General features: G+C 48.8%; 2 protein-coding genes across 7 annotated transcripts in view; one reads left to right on the forward strand and one right to left on the reverse strand.

Moving 5' to 3' along the window:
- Positions 1 to 24,015, reverse strand: part of LOC119459749 (receptor expression-enhancing protein 1-like) — a 199,491-nt gene that overhangs the window by 100,023 nt on the left and 75,453 nt on the right. Inside the window, exon 2 of the mRNA XM_049666406.1 lies at positions 1,063 to 1,165. Coding sequence (XP_049522363.1) covers positions 1,063 to 1,112 — 50 coding nt within the window. The 5' untranslated portion in view covers positions 1,113 to 1,165. The remainder of the gene's footprint in view (positions 1 to 1,062; positions 1,166 to 24,015) is intronic.
- Positions 1 to 24,015, forward strand: part of LOC119459688 (lysine-specific demethylase 3A) — a 335,630-nt gene that overhangs the window by 50,188 nt on the left and 261,427 nt on the right. The window lies entirely within an intron of this gene.

The raw sequence follows: 24,015 nt of genomic DNA on the forward strand, positions 1-24,015 counted from the left end.
CTGCATTTTCTTGTGTAAACATATTAACCACCCCTTATGTAATACCCCGAACGGGGTCTTTAAGGTAATAAAATGAAATGAAATGAAAATAAAATTTATCCAGAAAGGGAGATCAAGACAGATTGTCATGCGTGCAATGGCATCATTGGGATCCGACACATGCTCGCGGGATGACCTGCGACTCTCAACAACCCTGAAGAAGAATGGCTCCATTGGGGGGAAATGCTACAGAGTTCATTTTTCAAGATCAGCTACGGGCTGTCCAGAGGGCCCACGATGTCGCTGAAGGGCTGGGCCTAACGGTGCCATCGTGGCTGCGGCCCACCTCGGCTTGAGAGTCGAGCCTCAGGACTTTTGTAAATAAAAAGTTTACACACACACACACACACACACACACACACACACACCACACACACACACACACACACACACACACACACACACACACACACACACACACACACACCCACACACCACAACACACACACACACACACACACACACACCGCTTGTTGAAATATTGCATGTCTACAAAAGCACTTAACGAGAGACAGATCGATGCAATTTGTATTGATATGTCCAAGGCATTTAATCGTGTTCCTCACGAAGGACTCGGGGGAAATCTGCTAGATTTTGGGGTTAATAAATTCTTTCAAAAGCCAAGGAAACTGGTTGCTTATGAGAAATCTTGCTCCCATGAAGGCCAGGTGAACTGCGCATCTGACCTTTGGGCGTCCTTTGCTTGATTATGCGAGCATGTTATGTGGGACCTGCACAAAAATATTGTTTTGAAAATGTTGAGAAAAAAGTGGCTCGCTCTATAACGTCGAAACTAGACCCACAGATTCCGATAACTTCAACTGTACTTAAAACAGTACTCATCTCGCAGACGGTCTGATAAAGGAAAATTTTAAGGTGGCAACGGCGAACTCTTTCGGATACTGGGTTTTGTCTCAATTTGTAGGTGACTAACTCACACCTGATAGCCGTCCAAAGAGACTCCTTGAACCCGTATCAGATTTGTTCCGGCGATTTGTTGTTGTTCAACTTACCGTGATATACCACAGCTTCGGATGGGTGGCTGAGCACATCGCGGTCCGTTCTTCCCGCATGACACGGAAAGAAGGGGTTCAGCGCCCGGCGACACGTTTTGTGCTTGGTCGACCTGTGAAGAGCGAGAGCCGGGTCATTCACTCGGGTTAGCCCGTCCTTTCCGAGGGAGCACAATTGGTCACATCTGTCAGTCATTCTCGGCCTTACAATGAAGCATGCTCGGCCTTACAGCAAGTAAGCGGCCGTCGTGCATTTATAGCATTTTGTTTATTACGGCGACTGATATCGTGGCCTATTTAATACTCCGACGGTCCTAGGAAGTTTGCTGGCATTATATATGCACATATCGCGATCACGTTCACTTGCAGCACGGAGATTTTAGTGTACCGATTTTAGTATAGTCATGTTTCCAAATATGGGTTGAGTTGAGCTCCCTGTTTTACCTGAATACAGCAGCTTCGACCTGTGACAAGTTATAACGAAGTAGAAGAAAGTGACTGCATTCCAAATCACTCTGTGTAGACCATTTATTATATTAGTAAGTCGTGTCCGATGATTTAGAATGTGCTCGCATCGTCTGCGTAACGTACTGAAAGCTGTCACTGCTTAAGGCAAAAATGTACTAAAGCAAAAAGGTGCTATATATAACATACACTTGCCTCGTGGAATACCGGCACGTGTACGTATCAAATGTGCTGATAAATATTTATCGTTATCACTTGCTGGCGGTGACAAAAAATGAAAAAAAAAAAAAATGCAGGACGTAGCTTACAAGTACTGCGCCACCATGTAGGCGGCATGTGCGAAGCCGGCACAGAAATAGTTCAAAAAATAGAAGCACGTAGGAAAAAAAGATAACAGGACTTGACTGACGTTTCGGCCGGGGTCCGGATGAAGGCCGGACCCCGGCCGAAACGTCAGTCAAGTCCTGTTATGTGTTTCCTACGCGCTTCTATTTTTTGAACTTTCTCTCTCTCTCTGTGTGTGTGTGTGTGTGTGTGTGTGTGTGTGATGTGTGTGAGAGAGAGAGTTTGTTTTCTTTTGCACTTTGATGTGATTGGATGTTGGACGATCTGCAGTGCTCCAGTTGCGACTAAAATGACTCGAGTGAGCGAAAACCGGTGCGCTCGTCTGCGCAGTTGATGTTGGCAAGATGTTCCTGCGAGTCTTCCGGCAGCAGAAGCGTCGCCCGCCGCATGTGCAATGCCGCGTGCTTGAGAGCAGTTTCGTAACTCAGCATCTGAACGCAGTGGGCGGCGGCATATAGATCACTGTCGACGCTCGCGATCGCGCGGTCTTCGCATGATGTTGAAACGGCGTGACGCTTTTATTGCAGGCAAAGTGTGCCGGTTGCGTTTAATGTTGCTGTCAGGTGCGCACGCCCAGTCAGTTTTCTTTTCTTTTTTTTTTTTCTTTTTAAGTTGTGATGCATTTTCTTCGACAGCACGGCCTCGTAGGTCTCTCAAACAAACCGGCGGCAGCCTGTACGCTCGTGCCGCGAGTTTTCTATATACTCGAGGTTTTATCGGTCATTTCAGTGAGGGTCGTTTGTGCTTTTCGGAGGAGCGTGCGGTGAAAGTGCCAGACTGCCCGATTTTTCTCCTTCCCGTGTGCTCCTCTTCGAGACAGGTCTAAACATTTCAGTGTGGGCATTTCTACGACAGCGGGCTCTTCGTTGCAATTGTGGGCTATGTATAGTACTTAGTTGCAATTGTGGGCTTCCATAGTACCAGCCTTCAGTGAGTTTACTATATTGTTTGGGTGCTAATCGCCCTTTTCGCGAAGCTCTAAACGTAAGTAGTCTGACTTGCCAACTGTGAGAGACAATGATGATCGTCGCATCGTATATACTATAGTATAGAGGTTCGCCGCAAGACACGCTTGGGTCGCGCAGCCGGCATGGAATTAAGGATGCAAAGTGTTCACGTATGACTGGTCCTTAATGCCCTTGCGCACAGAAGCTCGACTCTTGACTATGCCACCTGGAGATTCTTGGTAGTAAGGCCGTCGCTGACTATCCAGAGTTCTTGCTTGTGAATCGCGATGGCCTTTACCTGCTGGACAATCTCAACCATCCAGATGACGTCTAACGGCTGGTAGTGTCTTTGTCCCGCGATGACACGTCGCTGTTAAGCCACCACTTCCTCTCTGACCTTGAAAATAAAGGCTCTTGCCACATGCATTCGGGATGGTAGCGATCTCCCAAGTCGCGTTGGCCAACGCGGCTATAGGACACCAGGCGTTTCGCCTGTGTCAGAATGGAAGCCCCTGCCTTGCAACAGAGGGGCTGAAAACGACGATGTCCAAACACCCAACAGGTAAATAGGAATATGGCAAATAAATTCAGCGGAAATAGTAAAGTAGTAGGAAGAATGGGGAAATAGAATGATTGTCATCTACCCGACAAATCACCAAGCTACTCGTGTCCCCGGAAAAAAAAAAATAAAAAGCTTCGCAGTTGACAAATTCGTCCTGGTCCGGGCATCTAACCCGGGACAAATGCCGTTCCGGGGCGGTCGCTCTACCATCTAAGCTAACCAGAAGTCGAGCAACCTCTGTATAGCTTCGTGCATATTGCACGAAGCTACATTGTGAATGACAGTCATTCCCTTTGAGGTATTGCGGAAGCGTTAACGTGTCTCCTCAAATATCTCACGCAACCGGTACATGAACTTTTTACCACCAGTCGTCTAGTGTGATACTCAACGGCACCTAGTAATTCGCGTCGTAGTAAGTGTATGCAGTTACCAACATTGAACTTATACTGAGACTATTGTACTAAATACAAAAGTCGTTCCTATGACGTCATGGCCCGTGCTTCTGTATACGTTGCGATCGTCTTAGCAGACAGGAAGTGCTGGTGCGCCTCTGCTGGCGGCCAGTTGCGCACTTCTTTGCTGTCTGGCGTATTTCCGTTCATGTATGGACGTCACCCGTGAGAACCAACCTCGGCGCCCATGCACACGCTGCTGTGCGCAACGCGAATCCCGCACCTCCGTCCGCAATACGAGCCACCGCCACCAGTGGCGGCGACGGGCGTCGGCGTGCCTGCGCCTGGGCGCTAGCCGTGGGAACGAACCCGCCGCCGACTCAGCCGAGGTGCAGAGTAATCAGGCCTGCGGTGCAAGGTGAGCCTGATCTGCGACAAGGAAATGAGCGTTTCCCGTCGATTGGGAGCAAAAACAACTGCCGTTTGAGCACGCCGCGAGTGGGGACTCGCGCGCCCCACACGTTGAGGTGTTGATTGTAGTACAGCTCATGTTTTATATCGGAATACCGGCGTCTTGTCTGGGCTTTCCGTGGGACCAGGCGTGCGCAGCTTCCTTTCCCACGTTGGTGGTGGTCGTGCGCTCGAAAAGCCTTGTTGCTGTGGCGCCTGAGCGTCTTTACGGCAGCCGACAATGTTCGCAAAAATATTCACCAAGACAGACGTGACAACGGTGAAATTACTGGCCCGCACTGATTTGAAAATTTGAGGAGTCTAGTAAAAAAAAAAAAAAAAAATATTGTTCGCAACTTGTCCCACGCTCAATCTCAAAAAGAACAGAAACAGAAGTACGCCGAAGTTGTTATGACAACGATCACAGCGGTATAGAAATACGATCGCATTCGTAACTCTGGATGCCGCCTGCACATATGCTTATCATCTGGCAGCTTTTTCGGAAGACGCATCCTGTGACGCAGTAAATATTTGAAACGGGGTGATTTGAGTAATGGGCTACTTTCTATGATGTGTTCAATCTCATCACTTAGAACTCACTCGACATTCCAATTTGTGTACCAAGCGCGTTGGCGTATAGCATGGCTGTCTTTTGGTGTTCAGTTACGGTACAACAAAAATCGCACCAACTGTTCTGCACGACATAAGCATGCGCATCACGCAATAGTAATTCGATGCAAGCAATGCCGTTTGTTCCAGTAAAGCCTTTTTTTTAATTTTTTCCATGGAAGTGCATACTTTTAATATTCAGAGCCTGAATGTCCGAGACAGAATGTTCAACGGGCCTGGATGTCCACTATATTCCATCTTGTTGGACATTCAGGCCACAAACGTACTTTTAATACCTGTAAGTGATTAAATTCACGAGGTTTAACGTCCCGAAAAATGCACCGTGGGCTATGCGGGACGCCGTATATAGTGGAGGGCCACTGATTGCTTTTTTGACCACCTGAGGTTCTTAGGCGTGCACCTAAATCAAAGTACACGAGCATTCTTGCATTTCGATACGCAGCAACTGCGAATCGAATATGCCTGTAAATTCATAATAGTGTATTAAGTTATTTCGGCGGATTCGCGCCTGCGTGAAGCGTTGGTAATCACCGATTACCTATTTTTAAAATATTTCACACACATGAACGCTTTGAATAATGAACATTTGCAAAAGCTAAATTGAAGCCATTTAGTGATCAAGCTGTGTGCAATGCACGACATGGACACTTGTCACGCACTTTGTAAGGCCCGCCGTCCTACGACAGCGTCTCGGCAAAGACTCGCGGGCTTCTTCTTGGCGCTTCCGTCTGCGACGCCCTAAAAAGTCTCCAAGTAGTTAATCGCACATTTTTTTTTTTTTTTTTTTTTCGGTTCGACGGTCGGACCCGTGCGGGGGTGCACATGTGGCTATGTCGTGGAGGAATGACAAACTCAAAGCGGACACGGATGTTTGCATATTCGAGAACAGGAAAAGCATTTAATTAAAATAACGGAGCGAGATCTCTAAACAAAGAGAGAGCGCGACAGGAAAAATAAAATAACACAAGAGCTTAGATATACTCTACGCGAGAGAGAGAGAGAGAGGGAAAAAAACGAAATACTCTACGAGATAGCAGACAGTGAGTTACATGTATGACAAAGAAAAATACGCGGCCTTATAGAAGTCTACGAATTGGTTACCCGCACCACGTGGGGAAGCCGGACTAGGCCTACGGATGGTGCGACGCAGCGCACACTATGCTAGTCGAAATTATATATGAAAAACGCAAGGAAAAAAAATTATTGCGCACAGGAGACGATTCGATGTTGAAGGTGGACTGGTGACTTGGATCGACGACGATAATCATACAAAACGGGTGAGCGCACTTTTGCGGATACCGACCCGCTCCCGTCGCCGCCACGAAGGCGCCTGCGTACCTCTTCAACGACCGCAGTCAACTGCTGGCGCAACCAGAAAGTTCCTTCACCCTTCCGTACTGAGGTCAGCCACCAGCATCCCACTGCATTCCCCAGGCGCAAGAAAAGGGCAACGCCTCACTAGTGCCAGTGTTGCGGGCGGGGGGTGGCAGGCAAAAGAGCACAATTGGGAAGGTATGCCGTGAAGGACACGCTAATAAGAAAGGGGCCGTAAGGCAGGTTCTTCACCCGAGTGCCTCCCTCGTGAGACGGAGGGCACGTAGGGACGTCAGCCGCTTGTGACACTTGAGGCGAAAAGCACTGGGATTCCTCTCTTATTTCAAAAGAAAGCCTTTCTCCAACGCTGCTGGAAACTAACTACGAGACTGTGGAATCTCGAAACAGTGGCAGTGGTCTCCATGTATGTGATTTGCAGAAGCACCGTAGTCGCTGTTATCACCGGCGGAATCTTTCTCAAGTTGTTTCTTCGGCATTTTCATTAGATGTGAATTACCAGCAGGAACACGTGAACGGTTTCTTTGCTGCGTATCTAAAGTAGCATCCTGCACCTCCTGCACACCGTTCTGTACCCGCAAACAGACGGTGGAGTGTTGCTCGGAAAAAGCTGTGTGCGCGTAAAGGGCACCTCCGCCTCAAGAGGAATGTAGGTGGCCTTAGCACAAGCCTTCCGCCGCTCAATTTTTCCTTCTCGGGCCCGTTATACATTGGCCGAGTCCTTCGCATGACCACATTAGCGTTTTCTTTCCTCCTCTCAGCAAAACGGTCGAGGGAACGTGTCCATGCTGGCGTCCTCAAATTATCGTTCTCCTTCCCCGACGGTCCGGCGTGGCTCGGCACTCTACCGTATCTGTGCAGTTGCTACGGGGCGCGCCCTCTCCCCCGCTATTAGCGCGCGCAAATGTTCTTCCAAGCCGCTTGGCGGAAACCGTGCTCGCGTGGCAGCCCGCTGCGGAGGGCGCGCGTGCCTCTGAATCACGGCGGAGGTCCTTGCGTAAGACGCGCCGCCGCATACTATGTGTGTGCGTGTGTGGCCCTATTGTCTCTCCGTCTCTCTTTTGCTCACTCTCCTGCGGATGTCACAACCGGTTTCGCGCAGAATGTGCGTTGCCAGCTGTAAGCCCAGGTGATCTCGCCGCGAAGTGCATGCTGTGTAAGTGCGCGCGCAAGCGATTTTCGTGTCGATCTGCGCGGTTTCTCGACCGTCTTCTCGCAAGCGTGCGATGGTCTGAGCGTCATTTCCCCCGCAAGTGATGGAACCCTTGCGTCACATCGGGGGTCGTATTCTTCGTACTCGCGATTGATCACGTTCGAGGTTACGATGACGTACTACGTCCCGGTACGACGCCTCGTTGGTGCGTGGAGCATCCTGGTCGCTGGCTTAACCAATCGGCGATCACTGAAAGTGATATCCCCGAAAATGTTCGATCCAGAATTAGGTCCCTGATGTAGCTGAATTCGCTCGTTGCGCCCTAGCCGCCGCCGCGGATAAGTCGGCCGGTATCGTTCTTATCATTATCGCCGTGGATAGCTCTCGTGTTCAGCGGCCGGCTTCGCTTATCACAGACGATCAGGCGCCAGGCCGATATCGTTGCTCCTCAAGCATTGGCAGTAATGGCGCAGCGGGGATATTGGCGTCGCGCTGGATCTTCTGCAACGTGGCCTCGAGCATCGCGAAGGCCGTTCGTTATAGCAGAGTCCTTCAATACTCTCGTTTTAGCCCATCTCGCTTATACGCTTGGTGGTGTATCTGAACACATTATTTCCATTATTTTCAGAACGTGCCTGCGTCATAACGGTGCCTACGCGCTCAGAACGAAGGGCGCGTCGGATGGGATGGAAAGGCGTGCGAGCTTGTTTTTCGCACAAAACTCCTTGGCGTTTGCTCTGGCTGCTGAGAGCGATGTTGTGGCGTGTGCACCTTCCATATGATTGCTAGCGCAAGGGATATTAGTCATATTGGGGCACTTGTGGTGCGGTCGTGTGGAGAAAATGCATCATGTTTTACGACGTAAGCCGCACAACTGTATAGTGGAGACAGATGCTCGTTTAGCCCTTGATCTTATACTCCTTCTCAAAGGGTAACTGAAAGCTGATAACAGCCGTATGAGGGAGAGCTTTAATTTAGGTACACGCGAAACTCAACATTCATCTAAGGCCAGCGTTGCACCAATTGTAATGAAACTTAAATCATCTAAACGAAGGTTGAATTGTTGTTCGAATTCGGCTGGCAAATAGTTTACAGAAATAGAGCCAAACGAAAAATTTGAGATTTAAGCATCAAGTTCACAACTTTGTTAAGGCGGTAGTAAAAACGCACATTCCGATTATATAAACTGCAGCTGATGTTTAAATAGAACAAAATCACCGTATTTAATTTTTGACTAGACAGTGGTATTTTAGTAGTGCATGATACCGGATATTGCACTGAAAAATTTAATTGTTTAGAACACTGACGTAAGAGGCAATTTTTTCTACGCCGCATTATCTGCTTCGGCAGACAAATTCAATGGTGCAGTAATAACTGGTTTGTTTAACTAAAATACTTAAGTAAATATCTTTCAACAATATTAAGGAAATGTACTGTAGAAAGACGGGCAACTCAGTGCTCAAGGGACTTTCATTGCCAGCAGTAAAACAAGTTTCTAGATATCCGCTCGCAAACTCGATCAAGCCAAGTGAATTGGCGTTCCAGCGTTCCCGCAACCTTGCAGCGTACGCAGGCTTGTTACGTATGTATACGTCCAGCTACAAGTGTGTATTGTTTAGTCAAACCCCCATTTCGCTTCAGCCACCCCCCCCCCCCCCCCCCCCCCACCGAAATTTTTTCGGGCTGGCATGCACCGTCGACCAAAACAACCACCGGCACCGGAAATCATTCTGGATTTTGTATGCAAAGTCTTTTTCACGCCCGAAAAGACATTTCGGCACGAACATTGCGAACTCAGGGTGGATTTCGTGGCAACGCCCTTGCACCTGGAGTCACATAACGCAGGGAGCCACATCCGAGCACAAACTTCCAAGGGCTTTTCGATAGCGCGCAGGCGCGTTGCGGCATCTCGCAGCGGCCGCGCAATCTACGGAGCGCGTGGATTTCAATTGCGAAACTTTATGGGTATAAAGTTCTCGTAAACTTTTGACCCGAAAGATGCACTGACATTTCCAAAGGCGTACTTTAGATTTTAAATTCTGGCACTTGATGTATTTAATGTTCTCATAAACTTGGGCAAACATGCGCGCACTGGAACTCTCGTGTCCAAGCCGTTCCAGAAATGGAAGCACGCGCTCGCAATCTTCCACACACACGAAAATACTAAATATCACCATGACTGGCAGCTGATTATTTTCTCCAAACGTTTTCAGGAAGCGCACTCAATGTGATCGATCAGCTGGACCAGGGCAGGCAAAGTAAAATACGAGAAAACAGAAGAAAGTTAACGGCCTATTATTGAGGCAGTTCTTTTTTTGCGGGCGACAAGGTCTGGCTCTTCGTGGCCATAGGGGACAGTGGTCCTGTGGATTTAAGCAAAGCCCCAGCTCAAAATACTGGTATTTTAAGAACGCTTCGCATGCGAGCTGATTGTGGGTATACATATCTGAAGAACCATTTGGAAAGTTGCCCCAGTAATGCCTCGTATTTAAGCCCAGATGTACAAAACCAAACTATAGAAATTTGTGGTGAAATGATCAAAGAAAGCCTAGATGGCAAAAGTAAACACTGCAGGCTGCTTCTCCATACTTGCTGACGGAAACGACGGATATTACTGGAATCGAACAGCTTACTGTTTGTGCAAAGTAGCTAAACAAGGATGCCAACGACATCGAAGGAGTGTTTTTAGGTTTTTGCACCGGAATAGATGCCCTCTCTCATTGCGATTGTAGGTTCGATGTAAATGTGTACAAACTGCTGCAGATTCTAGTCACCCTTCCAGTGACCACTGCCAGCGCAGAGAGAATATTTTTTAACATGAGATTACAAAAAAACTACTTGCGTTCTACAATGTATGAGGAACGCATGGTTAGGCTGGCGCTTCTATACGCCCATAGAGACGTCAGCATCAACGTGTGCGAAGTCATTGACCGCTTCGCTAACTTTCCCACCGAGTGAAGTTTGTCCTTTAGATAGCGAAGCAGCAAAAATCAATGCAAGTAAAAAGCTCTGTTCCTTCAGGTCCATAAACTCGTAATTATGAAAACGTATACATGCCTGTTCATTAGCTTTTAAAACCGCAGAAATTTTCACCGTTTATTCTAACAGTTAGCATCCTGATCAAAATTATCATGTGAATACGAAAATTACGAGGACATCAATAACCAATTTTGACCGACCTTGCTCATTGAAAGCCCGGGTCACGCGGCGTTTCCCAACAAACACACTCGGATATTTTGTAGTTCAACTTGCCGTATCATCTGTCTCTTTCGTTTGGCCCTTTCTTGCTATTTTCGCTACCTGCTTTACTTCTTTTTTGAGCCGAAGCAATAACCTTATTTAATTTTGGGTGCAGAATATTTGTTGCCGCTCTGCTGGCAGTTAAATTAGTTTCGTACTCTTTCTCTGGGATCTTGGGCCCGTGGCCTCGTGCGTCTTCTATGTACAGGGCTACAAAGGCGCTGCTGCGCTTTTTGAAGTGCACAAGCCTGCATGACCGCCTGTGACGAAACTTAGCGATGAACGCTTGACTGTGTAAATGTGCAAGGTGTGAACTTCTCTCTTCCTTCTCCTCTTTCAATCCCTTGTCCCCCTTCCCCAGTGCAGGGTAGCCTACCGGGCTCAGCCTGGTTAACCTCCCTGCCTTTCCCTTATGACTTTTCTCTCTCTCTCTCTTCGTACTGATTTATGCATTATTCCTCTATTATTCTACCCATATGGTGCTGTCGCGACCACCGCATGGTCCAAGTACATATCACGATTTCTGCAATCATAGTTTTGTTCTTGCCTGGATCGTCTGTCTTTCTATACGTAAAGTTTGCTATCTGTGACTGCGCAACATGTTTATTTGTCTTGTTTGACGCATTATATACAGTGACGTTTGCTTAAATACGTAGATTTATTGGAGACTTATACGTATATTTAAATATCTTGTTGCGAGGTTTTGTGTATAGAAGCAGTGAACTTTGTTTCCAGCGACACTTTTTCTTTGCCCTTTATCAAGTTGTACCTTTGCATTTGTATAAGCCATTCTATCTTCGCATTTCTAATGTGTATTTTGCAGAACTCCTGCTTTTTATATATACTCACTGTTGCGACTATAATCTCGGTGTAATTACAACACACGACCGGTAACAGCTGCTCCTGTGCAATATATTGCAACGAAGGACAGCGTCATTGAGGTTTTTCCCTGGCCGTTGCGTATGTCACAAAAATGTAAACAAGGTTCTTGAATGACAAAGATTCATCAAAATAATTGTCCTCAACTTGTTCTTTTCATCGCCTTTACGTTTTTCATATCAGCTTCATGCACTGATTTGCTTGTTTCGAAGAGATGTAGTTCTAAAGTTCGTGTGATTTCCATATTTATTAAATAGACAAAAAAAAAAACGCGGAAGCACTTGATATCAGTTATTTCTGCCACAATGTTTGGGACATACGAATATATTCTTTTATGAAAAAAGACATTTACAGAATTTACGTGACAGTGCGTAGCGCTTGAATAATTCGTTTGCAGCATCTAATATGCAATGGCAATGCAAGTATTATTCATGTATTTGATCCCTCGACAAATTCTGTAAGGAGGAGGTCGTGCTGTAACGTGAGCACCCCCCCCCCCCCCCCCCCCGAACAAAATTACTGGCTACGCCACTGGCCGTGCGGTAATACTCTATAGTTTGCACTTTCTCCGTCTTTGCCGGACGGGAACGCGTATCCGTGCGGTGTAATATTCGGCGTGGCTAACTGTTTTCTCGATATCTTTAGTGGGTTCTTGTTCCTTCTTATCATCTCATTAACGCCCCTAGACAGCGAATACGTACTCTCGACACCGCAAGTATAGTTTGAGTGTTCACACAGAAGGCAGCCTGACCTCGACCTTTGCCTCACACTATTACAGTTCCAGAGGGGAAGCGTAAGGATACTCAGAATGCTTATCTACTCGCCCCGTTGGACCATTTGAAAACTTATACTGGAGATTCTTGTAACCATGATCATCACTATTTTTGTTGTTATTTGTTTGTTGAAATCGGAGTTCTGACATCTAGAACTAAAATAAAAAAAAAAATAAGAAAAGCGGTGATCAAAGCTTTTCTCGCGTTTTCCCCTGCTCCTGGCTCGTGAAAGACCAACGTACAGTCGGCTCGCGTGAGTTACGCTGGACAGAAATTTCGGGCTACAACCTATAGAGTGGCGGATCACATCGGTGAGCTCAAAGCTCACCCACTGAACATCCAGGATTAGTTAGTAGTGCATGAGAACTGTGCACCAACCATGGTCGTGCAATTGTAAAAATTTTTAGTAGAAATGTTCGGTGACTTGGGTTTCGCAAGCTTACCGAAAAAGAAAACCCAGTTGGTGTTGTGCAAATTGCTGTATTCTCGTATATTGGACACACTTTCTAAATAATTAACATCTGCGCTAAATATTCGAAATTTGTTAGCCTGAGAACATTTCTACATTCCTCAGTTATTTGTTTGAAAACTACTGGATGTGGTGTGTGACTATTCGATTAGCATTCAATTGTGTTTTACGCTCCCTTACGCGAATGTGAGGGGCCCATTCTTCCCTGAATATCTTGAGCGTAAAAGAAATGTGCATGTTTGTGCGTGTCGTTTCGCTGAGTGCACATGGCACTGCGTTACACCACAGCTATGGCGTTAGGCTGTTGAGCTCGAGGTCCCGGGTTCGATCCCCGTTGGGGGCGAAATGCAAAAAAGCTCGCGTACTTAGATTTAGGCGAACGTTAAAGAGCCGTTCCAGGTGATAAAAATTAATCCGGAGTCTCCCACTACAGCTTACCCCATCATATCGTGGTTTTGGCACGTCAAAACCCCTGAATTTAAAATATTCTTCGCTTTCGTATTCCGCGATTTAACGGCTCTCCTTACGCGTTTTCGTGCGTAAACTTTGTGTCGCATGCGGCGTCAGGCGCCATCTCGAAACTCGAAGCGGTCATGCCCTATATTAGCTTTACGGGATTTGGATCAAAGTGGCAGGAGCGGTGGGGTGTTTGCGAATCGATATTTCGCTTGAAATTGCTTTCTTTTCGGATCTGCACTGAGCCATTCGGTAGAGCCGGGAAAATGGCTCTCGCGCGTGCCCTTCTCACTTTCGCGCGCTTTTTTGTTGGCGCTGTTTTAGGGTCCCTCTGGCGCGCTTTCGCCGCCGGGAAAGTCCGGTCTCTTTTTTTGCCGTACGGGGAAGGAAAACAACCTGCGGCCAAGGTTACGTCGTTGCATTCTTGAGCGTCGGTGTTGTTGCGAAAAAGAAATTACGCACCCTCGGGAAAATATTAAAAACCTGCGCGCGCGGGGGGGGGGAGCGTGCGCGCGTCGGCGTCCTTCTCCTTTTCTCTCTCTTCTCTCTGCCATCGCGCGTTTACCGCGGTATCCGAGAGCTGGCGCCACCGTCGCTCTATCTGCTTTCTAGGCGGGCTTGGTCGGAGCGGCGAAGAGACGTGGTGGGCAGGTCCCCTTCGAAGAGCGGCACGACGTCACGCGATACTGTCCTGGCGTTGGTCGGAGAGGCTCGGAAATTTGAATAGCTCCTCCCTCTGAGCGCAGTTTTTGTGCATAATGTACCTTATGGAGGAGGAGTCGGGCTTGTCGCTTAGGGATGAGTTTGCCACCAGATGGTAGCTGTGCTGCATGTCGGAGAGCGAGGTTTTTTTCTGCGGGGGGGGGGGGGGGGGGGGAGAGACTGCTGCGGAAGTTGAAGGGGGGGGGGGGAGAGTACGCGACCATTACGCGGCGACATGGTTTCCTCAGGTTTCTTTTTTTAAAATGATGGTTGTTTGGGAGAATGGTGTTATTCTTGGTGAGGGCGTATCTTGCGTTGTCTCGTTAGGTTCTGGACCGGCATTTTTTCTTACGCTCTTTGTGTAAGCATGCCCGGGCTGTCTGCCTCTCCACTCTGTCGTGTCGTCGTCCCTCAGCCGACGCGTCGGCAATCGATGCCTCCATGAGCAACGCTTGGGCGCTGTCGAGTTTGCGCTCCGTCTCTCCCCTCACCTTTTTTTTTTTTTCTTTCTTTTTCCATCAATGCCAGAGCAGCGTCTGGTGGTTGCGTAGTCGAGGCCTTGTTCTTTCGCTTTACTTCTCTGGAAAATTGAGCATTCCCTGGGTGCCGTATGAGAAGTGCTTCTCGAGTAGCTTCTTTTTTTTTTTTTTTTTCCTCACTTTCTTTCCCGCCCTTGTCGGCCTTGCCCCCGAGCGTTCAAACGGCCTTGCTGCCGAGGTTTTATTCAGATTGCGTGTTTGCAGTCATGGTACGGGTTTGTTTACGCTGACAGCGGCTGGTGATCCGCTACCACCTTGTTTGTTGGACGTAAACAATTATTGTGATTGAGTGTCATTACGAGCCTCCGTGTCATTGGTATCAATCTTCTTTGTTAGTCGTCGTGCGTTCCGCGCCGTCTTCATTCTGCAAAGGCCCCCGAAGTTGTTCGTTGCTCACTTCGACGGTGTTGTAGCATCGCCGACTTATCGGCACAATCTCATTCTCTGAAACACTCTTTGTATACAATTGCGACGCAGTCTCCATTAAGATGATAATATCGTGCTTTTAAGAATTTCGCACGGTCGAACAAACTTCGGGAGCGTCTGTAGCTGAGTGGCTTAACTGAAAACACCTCGCGACGGTGCCGTGTGCGTGGAACGGCGATTCGATTGGCTCGAAGCCGTACGGTCGTACTGTGCTAAATTTAGTGGGCGCGAGCTTTTTGCAACAGGACAGTGCCTACGGTGTGTTTTAACTCCAGAAGAAATGTTAATCAGATGAACGTCTCTGGTGCGTAGTTCGTGGACCATGGAGCGAACTCTCTTTTTTTTTTTTTTTTTTCTTCGTCTCATCTCGCGCCTGCGCTTGTCGAATATGCTTGTACGACCGAGCTTGTCCTTTCCTTTGTTATGCAAGGAACGTGCATATATTCTTGCGCTTTCTTTATTGCTCGAGATATACTTGAGTCCGCGGTGTTACCTAACCCCCAAGCAATCTACACGTCGGCGCGCTTCGTTTTGGTATTTGCAACCGGAGCCTCGCTTCGCCCTATTGTGCCGCTCAGTTCGCAAGGAGGAAGCTGGCGTTCATTTGGCTATGGACGCGAACACAGGCTTTTGTTTCGCCCTGCCCAGATTTCTTCGCCCTCTGTGTCGGAACTGAAAGGGGAGAGATTTCTGTTCGCCGCTGTAATGGCGCGCCTTATTTTTCCCGCCGTGCGTGTGTTAAATTCCATTCTGCGCCAAGAACCAGCCGTCAAACATGTGCCGCTCTGCGGAAAAAACCGTAATGCTTAGCTTGTTTTCATTGCTGCTGACGCCTACGTCTCTTTCGTTTTCGCGCTATTTGCGCTGCTTTATAGAGGTGAATGGCTGCGCTGCTTTCTACGCGCAGCGGTCGCTGTCAACGTACTGTATGCAGTGTGCGCCATTGCGGTGCTTCGAGGCAACTATTTCCCGTTGCCTGTGGGGCATCGTCATCATCATTGCTCCGCCAATCGTGAACCTGCGTATGCGTGTTCGTGTTTGCAGCCAGGTACCAAATCGGAGAACCGTCCGGCTGGGCGACCACGTATCGAGGGGTCGCTCTATCACGAAGCGTGCACCTCGTGGGGCACCCGATATTCGTCCGGTAGAATGCCATTTTTCCGCTCATGTGAATCCGCCACTGCGCTCAACGGCGCACTTCCCCAAGGTGGTGGCGCGTCCTGCCCCGGGAAATATGCCGTGTGACATCGTTTTTGTTTAGCGCAAGCCGACAGCCGTCGCAGCAAATTGCTCGTTCTCGACGGAGATTGCCCTCAAATCAAATTCGTAAGACGTTAGCCATGCATGACCTCGTGGAACGATATGCTGCGATCATAAATGTGGATGCGACGAACTATACGCATGCTTTTACTTTTACTTTTTTTTTTTAATTTGACCACTGAAAGGTATGTTCCGTTCTCATTCGCGAAAGTTCTTTGGTCCGTACGGAATTGGGAATGAGTATATCGGGTATACGATTGGTCTCCACCCCGACTGGCCGCGGCCTGATCGAGCACGCTCCCACATTTCGCCTGTGTCCTTTGCGCCAATGCGATCAACCTGTTCTCCAGTGATTCGTTCCTCCAACTTTGCGTTGCCAGTTGAATTAATATTTTCCGTATATTGGTTGTCGTCATTATTGTGTGGCCGAAACTATGGGGCACCGTTTATTATCTATATAAGATCTACTTTTTTGGGGGGTGTTCTGCAAAGCACTTGGATTTGAACTTGAACAATGTATGGATAATTGTGCACTGTCTTTACCTTTCGACATGCTGTATTCACCCCTTTAACTCTCAAGCTGTTTAGTAAAAATGCGTACAAAATTTACCAATATTTCTTTTTTTTTCAGCAACTTATTGCGCATTACAACCGGATTTGAACAATGTATTTTATGTGCGGATTATCTATTGTAATGACCCAAGATATCAATGAAGGACATTTTCAGGCTCCATCGTAATTATCTGAACGGGTGTTAGCGAAAGTAATCGAAAGCATCGAAGAATATACGTTGAAGTGCCGAAACTCATATGCACGGCGCGAACTGAGTTGCGCGCGCGTCTCGTCTCCCGCAAGAAAAGCATAAAGAAGCTGTCGCCTGGTCATCTCGTCTTTGGCCATATTAGTACAAACAAATATAGTACGAGTTCAGCCCGGGCCTTGCTCTTTTAAAGGTTATTCGACTTGGCATGGTTGGTATGTTAGAAAGAAGTTTGACATGTTCGAAGGTAATGCGGAAATAATTACTTAGGGATAACATTTCACTGTGATGGTGATGCTCTTGAAAGATATGTACGATTGTTAAGCTCCTCAATGAGGATACACACTTGGCCACCCATTAATCTTGGTCATGTTTAGAGATTTTTCAGAGAACCTATAACGTTCAATCCTCACCTCCTAGAATTTGACAGACGGCCAACTTTCCGTGTGTGCAAATGTTTCGTGTGCTGCCTGCTTTCCTCTTATTAAGCACGACCCCCAGTAGCTGGTAATCCTGTACCATAATAGATATCACGAAGGAAAAAATGTCCGTTCAGGTGAAGCACTCGGTTAGAGCATAAATGTTTTCAAGGGACAATACCTCGTTCATGAACGCCAAAGGCGCCTGGTTCAAACTTCCAGATTTCTCTTCCAACGTCCACATGACATGATGATGGTTACTGCAGTGTAACTACTTCGAAGCCGTCGATTAGCTCTCGCTGTGACAAAGGCGAATCAGTTGCTGAAAACAGGGCAATGCTGGCTACACCCTCCAACCTTTCAGCCATCGCCCGCTTGTTTGAATGTTCCTGCTGTCGAGAGGCAGCTACATGTGCGTATTACGCCTCTTTGTGTTCGCACGGAGTTGGATGTGCGCCCGCATCTCGCAATGCTTGTGCGAGACTGCCTTTCTGCGTTTGGCAGCGGCTCGCCGAAAATCCAGAGTTGTTTTACGCTGCCTCATTTTGAAGATTTTTTTTTTTTTTTTGCCGTCCACATCAGTCAGTATTTTTTCGCAGGTCTTTGGTCCTGGCGTGTTATGCGTTTTCCTAGACCAGCTCCGTTTTCTTACCCTTGCCTGCTTGTTGTACTTGGCTTGGGATTCCTCGACGTCCGTTTCACAAAACGTTGGCGCCATCTCTGCTCTGCCTTCAATCTCTCCCCAGCACGTGCTCTTCGATGTGAGCAGCAAAGTGTTATCCTGTTCGGCCGCCAACAAACACTTGATTTTGAGCCGTCCAATCTTGAATTATCTCTTCCGGCGTGCTGCGACAGCTTCCGATCGGTGTGTCGCGACGTGCAGCCGCTAGCGATTTTGCGAAGCGTGTCTCTGGCGCCCCTTTTTCACGTGCCTGCGACGGAACATGTATATATAGAGTTAGCTAGTCACACGGTTCACACCAGGAAGTTTTCACGCTCGCGGACATTCGAACCGTTTGCATTCGTTTTCGTGAAACTTTGAAACAGTTCACTGTAGGTGTGTTTGTCGACGAGGCTGTCATACAAATGTGTCACAGTAACTGAATGGCTCTGATGGTATATATGGCTTCGCCGGCTGGCGGCTTTGTGTGGCCAGTTACCAGCGCCACCGGTATGGCTGCACGGGTGGCAGCAGTATTTTGAGGCTGCCTGCAGAAAACATTCTATCCGTGGGTAAATTTACGGACGCCTGAAGGCCCTCGCAGAAGTGAGTTGTGTGACGAATAATTGGCGCATGCACGAAACCACTTGTGTAACTCAACTTACTGTCATTTGCGCAAAGCCTTTTAACTGTCTGCAGAATTACACAACGGTGCGATGCTTCGTACAGAAGTTTCCTGATCGTCAGTTGTCGTTTGCGAAACCTTGTTCTGTCTCGGCTATCACTTTGTTGCTGTGCGCTGACGCCTTTCGGCAGGTTCCCTGGACGGACGCTGGAGTTCTTTCGCAAAATAATGCGAAAGCGTTCGTTCATGGGCTAGTTGGCGCAGTGTTCTTGAAAACTGAGTTTGTGCAGCGCAAATAGACGGAGCATAAAGGAACACAAAACGACGTATAGGCGGGCGCTGACTATACGTTCCTTTATGTCCTGTATATTTGCGCCGCACAAACTAAGTTATAAATAAATATTTTAAAAAATGGGGCCATCAGGGGAATCGCCAGCAAAGTTTCGCCGGCGTAGTACGTAGAGCTGCCCCCACTCGCCGGGGCGCTCGCGATAACGGGGCATGCTGCTGCAGCGGCCCGCGCTCTTTTTCCGACGTCGGCTTATCGCGTCGCCGAGCAGAATTTATTGCGTCCTCGCGCCGCCGGCGCTGCGGCGCGCAATGAACAGGTTGCGCAAGCGACCTTCTCGCCTTTGTCATTTTTTCCCCCTCTCTCTTTTCTATTTTTAGTCCTTGGCCATGCTCGCGCTGAGCGGAATGGCGATTCACTGCGCTGCCGGCTCGTGTGCATCGTCGAGCGGCCCGTGTCCTGTTCCGGTAATTGGCCGGCTCGTGCTGCCCCCCCTAGGGTCCGAGCGCGACCGGGCTCCGAATATTCTCAAGTGGAAACGGCGCGGCAAGGCGATATATGCTACGGGGACTAATTGCGCCATCCTATTGGTGTAACTGGATCGACATTCGTCCTTTTTTTCATTGCGGTTTGCAGGTGCCTTGGGTTGCCTGCTCTGGTTCGTCGTGTCCCCCCCCCCCCCCCCGCGCGACTTCATTGAACCCTGTCCAGAGGGAACTGCTTTGATAAATCTGCTTTGATCAAAAGGAACGTCAGCAGCGCCCGCTCTGCCCTCCGTACGAGGATGCGCGCCTCGATGTCAAGTTGGCGTGCGCTTAGCGGTTTCTGGCGAAATGCTCGATGAGATGCACCCGGGGGTCACTACAGCGTGTTTCGACCGGGACGCTTAGCGGTTCCTCGATCGGTGCGGGCGCGCCTGGCGGCGGCGGCGGCGGCTGGTAAGCATCAACGACCAACTGCGGACAGAGCGTGTATCGTAGCGTCTCGGGGGTCAAGCGAAGTGCGTTCTTTTCGTGAGCCGTAATTCTGAGCGGACCAGCGATTTCGAAATTGGCCTCGTATATGTCTGCTGCCCGAGCGGCGCCTAATTAGATCAGCGAGCGCAGCATCCGCTGCTCCTTCTCCCGCTTAAATGCGCGTAAAATTTCCAGCCTGGAATTGGATTACTCTTCTTTTGTTCCTGGCCTCGTGCTTCACATTTCTCCCTGCTTGTACTTTATTTTCATTCTGCAGTCCAAGCTGGAATGGCCGCGTTTTCAACCTTGCAGCGCGGAACGAGCACAAGGGAATGCCATAAAGAAGCGGGAGAGGAACATAAAAAAGGAGCGTCAAGCAATTCGATGGCGCTCAGTGCGAGATAAATGAACACACAAGACGTGCAGTAACGCGATATACGTTTCCTTTCAGCACGACGCTTCGCGTTCATTATACATGTGAATGGGGCTATTCCGCTCTCTCTGATGTGGAACAACGCTGCTTAGAGAAGCCGGAGAGAAGGGTAGCACTCGTCGCTTTGCGAGGAAGCGACGCCGTTCCATGGACGGGGAAGGCGAACGAGGAGCGCAGCGCGCATTGCGGAAGCCGCGCGCGCGGTGCGTCCTCAAGGGCAAATGAAGGTCGGCCGCTCGCGGCGTTGCACACGCCGGCGCGTTGCGTTTTGCCCGATAGATTTTCTACGGCGGAGCGGAATCTTTCAGCTCGCCTCGAGTTCTGTGGTTAGTCTGTTGGTACATAAATGGTGCCGCGACTTGCGTCACTCATTCTTTTTGAACAAAATTTGTCCGGATAAGGGAGGTGGAAATATCTCGTTTCCCGCGTGCGAGGATGAATCTATTCATTTCGACCTTTTCGTGTTCGAGGCGGCGTACTAACTTTTGCGAATAAAATATATTTGTGTGCGCGTGCGCGCACACACGCACGCTCCGACGCTTTTCTTTGTATACATTATTCCATTGTATTTGCCTCATTATTCGTGATGAAATCCCTGGAACAGGTGGAAGAAACGGCTTCACGACACCGTCGCGTGCGGCACTCTAGCCGATAGCCTTTGCTGCACACTTCAGGCGGCATGATTGTCGCATCGTTCTGTCATCTAGGCTAGTCGTGTGGAGCTGTTCTGCTCAGCGTACACGTCCGCTGTGTATAGCAGTACACAGAAATGCGTGACGTGTCTCCTCCCTGGCGTCGTCTTAGCCCTGAGCGCGTGACATTGTTCGCCCTTTGTTTTCCATTTTCTTTGGGGCGGGGTCACAGGGGCGTGACGTGGGGGTTCGACGGCACGGCGATAGTGCTTCGTCCGCAGGGAGGCAACGCGTCGCGTTTCCGGGTTTTCCCCTCGCCCTGTCGCTGCCGTCGGGCGTCACTTGTGTAGTTCGCGGTGATTCATCGCCGTTGCGACGCCGTGGCGCGCACCTGGGCCACAGGTACACACATACGCCTGGCGCCAATCGATGAAGCACACGTCCAGTTCCCGCGGGCTTCCTTCCTTGTCCTGTCACGCGCGCTCGGCTGCAGCCCTGGCGCGCGCGACTGCAACCGCTCGATTCCCTCTGCTTCAGTGTCCGTGCGCCTGCATATATAGCTTTCGAGCTGTGTGTGTGTGTGTGTGTGTGTGTGTGTGTGTGTGTGTGTGTGTTTCGAGGTTTGAAGGTGACCGTCTGCCCTTTTGATGTCACCGTTCAGACTTCTGTTACCACGCTGCCCTTTGTTTCCCTTGTTCCGTCTTTTTTTTTTCCTTACATTTTTAATGTATCTCATCGTACCAGGGACATGTCGCCTTTGCGCTCTCTGCTCGCTGGAATGACTAATACGCCATTCATGTTAGCGCAAGCCTCCGCATCTCCTAGTGCGGTCGCTTCGCGTGCTTGTGAAAAACCAGCATTGCGCATTATAGTTGCTATGAGGAACGCATGTTTTGTCTTGCAGATTTTTTGTGCCTTGACGTCATCGTGGCAAATGAACACGCGCACCTCGGCGACGATCACTTAGAGTAGCCTTTTATGAGTAAATAAGCCAAATGTTCGTGGTAAAGTTTTCCTAGTTTCATTCCCGGGAGACTCAAAAGCAGAGCCATCCTGATATACTATAGTTTCACTTTTGTGCGCAAATTTATGGGTATTGCAAAGGTATAAGCGACGTTCGGTATCTGCCACTTTGCGCCGTATATCGATTCTGGCGTATCGCATTCATCTGAAGGTCTTTGGTAAGCGTGATTCGGCTGACCTGGATGGCGTTATTTTCCTCAGTGCAGCTCACAGTATTTGTGCAAGCAGCTGGCCTTGATTGTAACTACAGAGACACCATAGTGCGATGTGAAACTCGCTGTCACAATCGCTTTCTTTGTCACTATTTTTAAGCGGAAAGGGGTGTGTGGGGTGCGGGGACATCAGTCGTATTCTTTTTGCGACCTAAACGAGCTTTGAATGCCTATTTTTACACTGGCGTTTCTTTTTTTTTTTTTTTTTGTTTGTGGCTCAACACATTCACTTCAACGTGCTTCGGAGCGCGGGCAAAGCCAATAAACGCACCGGTCTTCTGAAATTTCTACATGCCGCCTTACATTTGCCTCGTCTCACACCTATTTATGTGTGTTCTGCATCCTTATTTATCTCCGGCTTTGACTACAGCCGTCTCCTGCTCAACTACAGCCGTCACTGTGGCAAAAATAAGGACGCACATTCAGCAGCTGCCGCTCGTTTTCGTAAGTTGGGCTGATTTGCTCTCTTATGTAAGATCTCGACACATGTCAAAAAAAAAAAAAAAGAAAGAAAGAAAGAAATCGCAAGCTTGCAAATCGGTTTACCAAGCGACCTCCACTTTACTAGAAACATTCTTAAAGTATTCTTTTCGATGCGTCTTTCTAGAATAGGCACGTTTGCGACTTTTGGATAAGTTTACCGATGAACAGTCTTCTGGTATCCACCCCTACCCACAGATAACGTTACCATATATCGCTAGTAAAGAACAGCTGTTTAATGCCGCGTAACAGATTCACGACATGCCAATTAAAGAAAGAACAACTACCGGTCTATTATCGCATAAGTTTGCTGCGGATGTGAGACAAAGGCGAGCGCACCCCGTCTCCCCAAACGGCCGTTATTTTACCGCGGCTATTAGGCATCGGAAGGAAGGCCGTCGCCTGCATATACGCTTCGGTGCTTCCTGGAGGCGACGAGATGGCCCACCTCTCGAAGCGATATCTTGGCCCTCCGGTCACGAAACCCAGTGTGGCGCCGGCACGCGCATCTTTTTTTTTTTTTTTTTTTTTTTTTCTTTTGCCCGCGTCCCAACTGGCGCGCTGCGGAAGCGCTCATGTACACTGTCAGAGTGAAAGCCCCCCCCCCCCCCCCCCCCCCCCCGCACTACGTGCGTCCCATATTTCCAGTCCGCGCGACTCGAGCAGGTAAGGAGGAGAGCACTTGTGCCTCTGATACAGCGTTCGTATAACAAAAAAACGACCGTGGCCCGTTCGGAACGCGTGGGTGATGCCGCGCGCGCAAGCTGGGCGCCTCCTTGGCGCGTTTCTTCTAGCGCGATGCCGTCGCCAATGCGATTCCGGCCAGTACGACGTGAGCGCAAAACTATGCGGGCCGCTCGGCCTGCTGCTGCTGCTGCACCTGCCGCGCGCGGAATGGGATATAGGGTTCGTGTTTGGGACCGTCTCTTTCCTGGAGGAATTCCTTAAAGCGCACGTGTGTGGAAGCATCCGATATCCGAAGCGCTATAACCCACCTGCCAGTCCGATAAAACAAACGCCCCGTTAAATAACAAAATTAAAAAAAAAGCGTAAATTACGACCGCTTTACGAGTCAGAACGTGGGCGTTCGTTTTTGTCACCGCGTAGAGTACCAAAGCTGTATGGAGACCGAAGCGTCTCAAATGTGATCCGTTGCAATGGATCTTGCGAGCTCGTGGTCGCGGGTTCGCTCACTCGTCGCGACGCCCGTATTTCATTTGGGGATGGTATGCAGTAACGTTCGTTGCACTAATATTTTGCTGCACGCAAAAAAATTATTCAGGACTGCCTTATAGAAGAATATTAGAACAACAAATAGTGGAGCTTTTAAAGGGTATGTTGAGGACATCTCCCGTGGATAATGAACCATTGCATTGCAGAAGTGGAGCCGCTAGCACTCGGCAAGCCCAGGTGCTGTCCATTGCTCATATGTGAATTCCTGACGTTAAAGCGC

Source organism: Dermacentor silvarum, chromosome 1 (assembly GCF_013339745.2).
Source record: "Dermacentor silvarum isolate Dsil-2018 chromosome 1, BIME_Dsil_1.4, whole genome shotgun sequence".
Lineage (NCBI taxonomy): Eukaryota > Metazoa > Arthropoda > Arachnida > Ixodida > Ixodidae > Dermacentor > Dermacentor silvarum.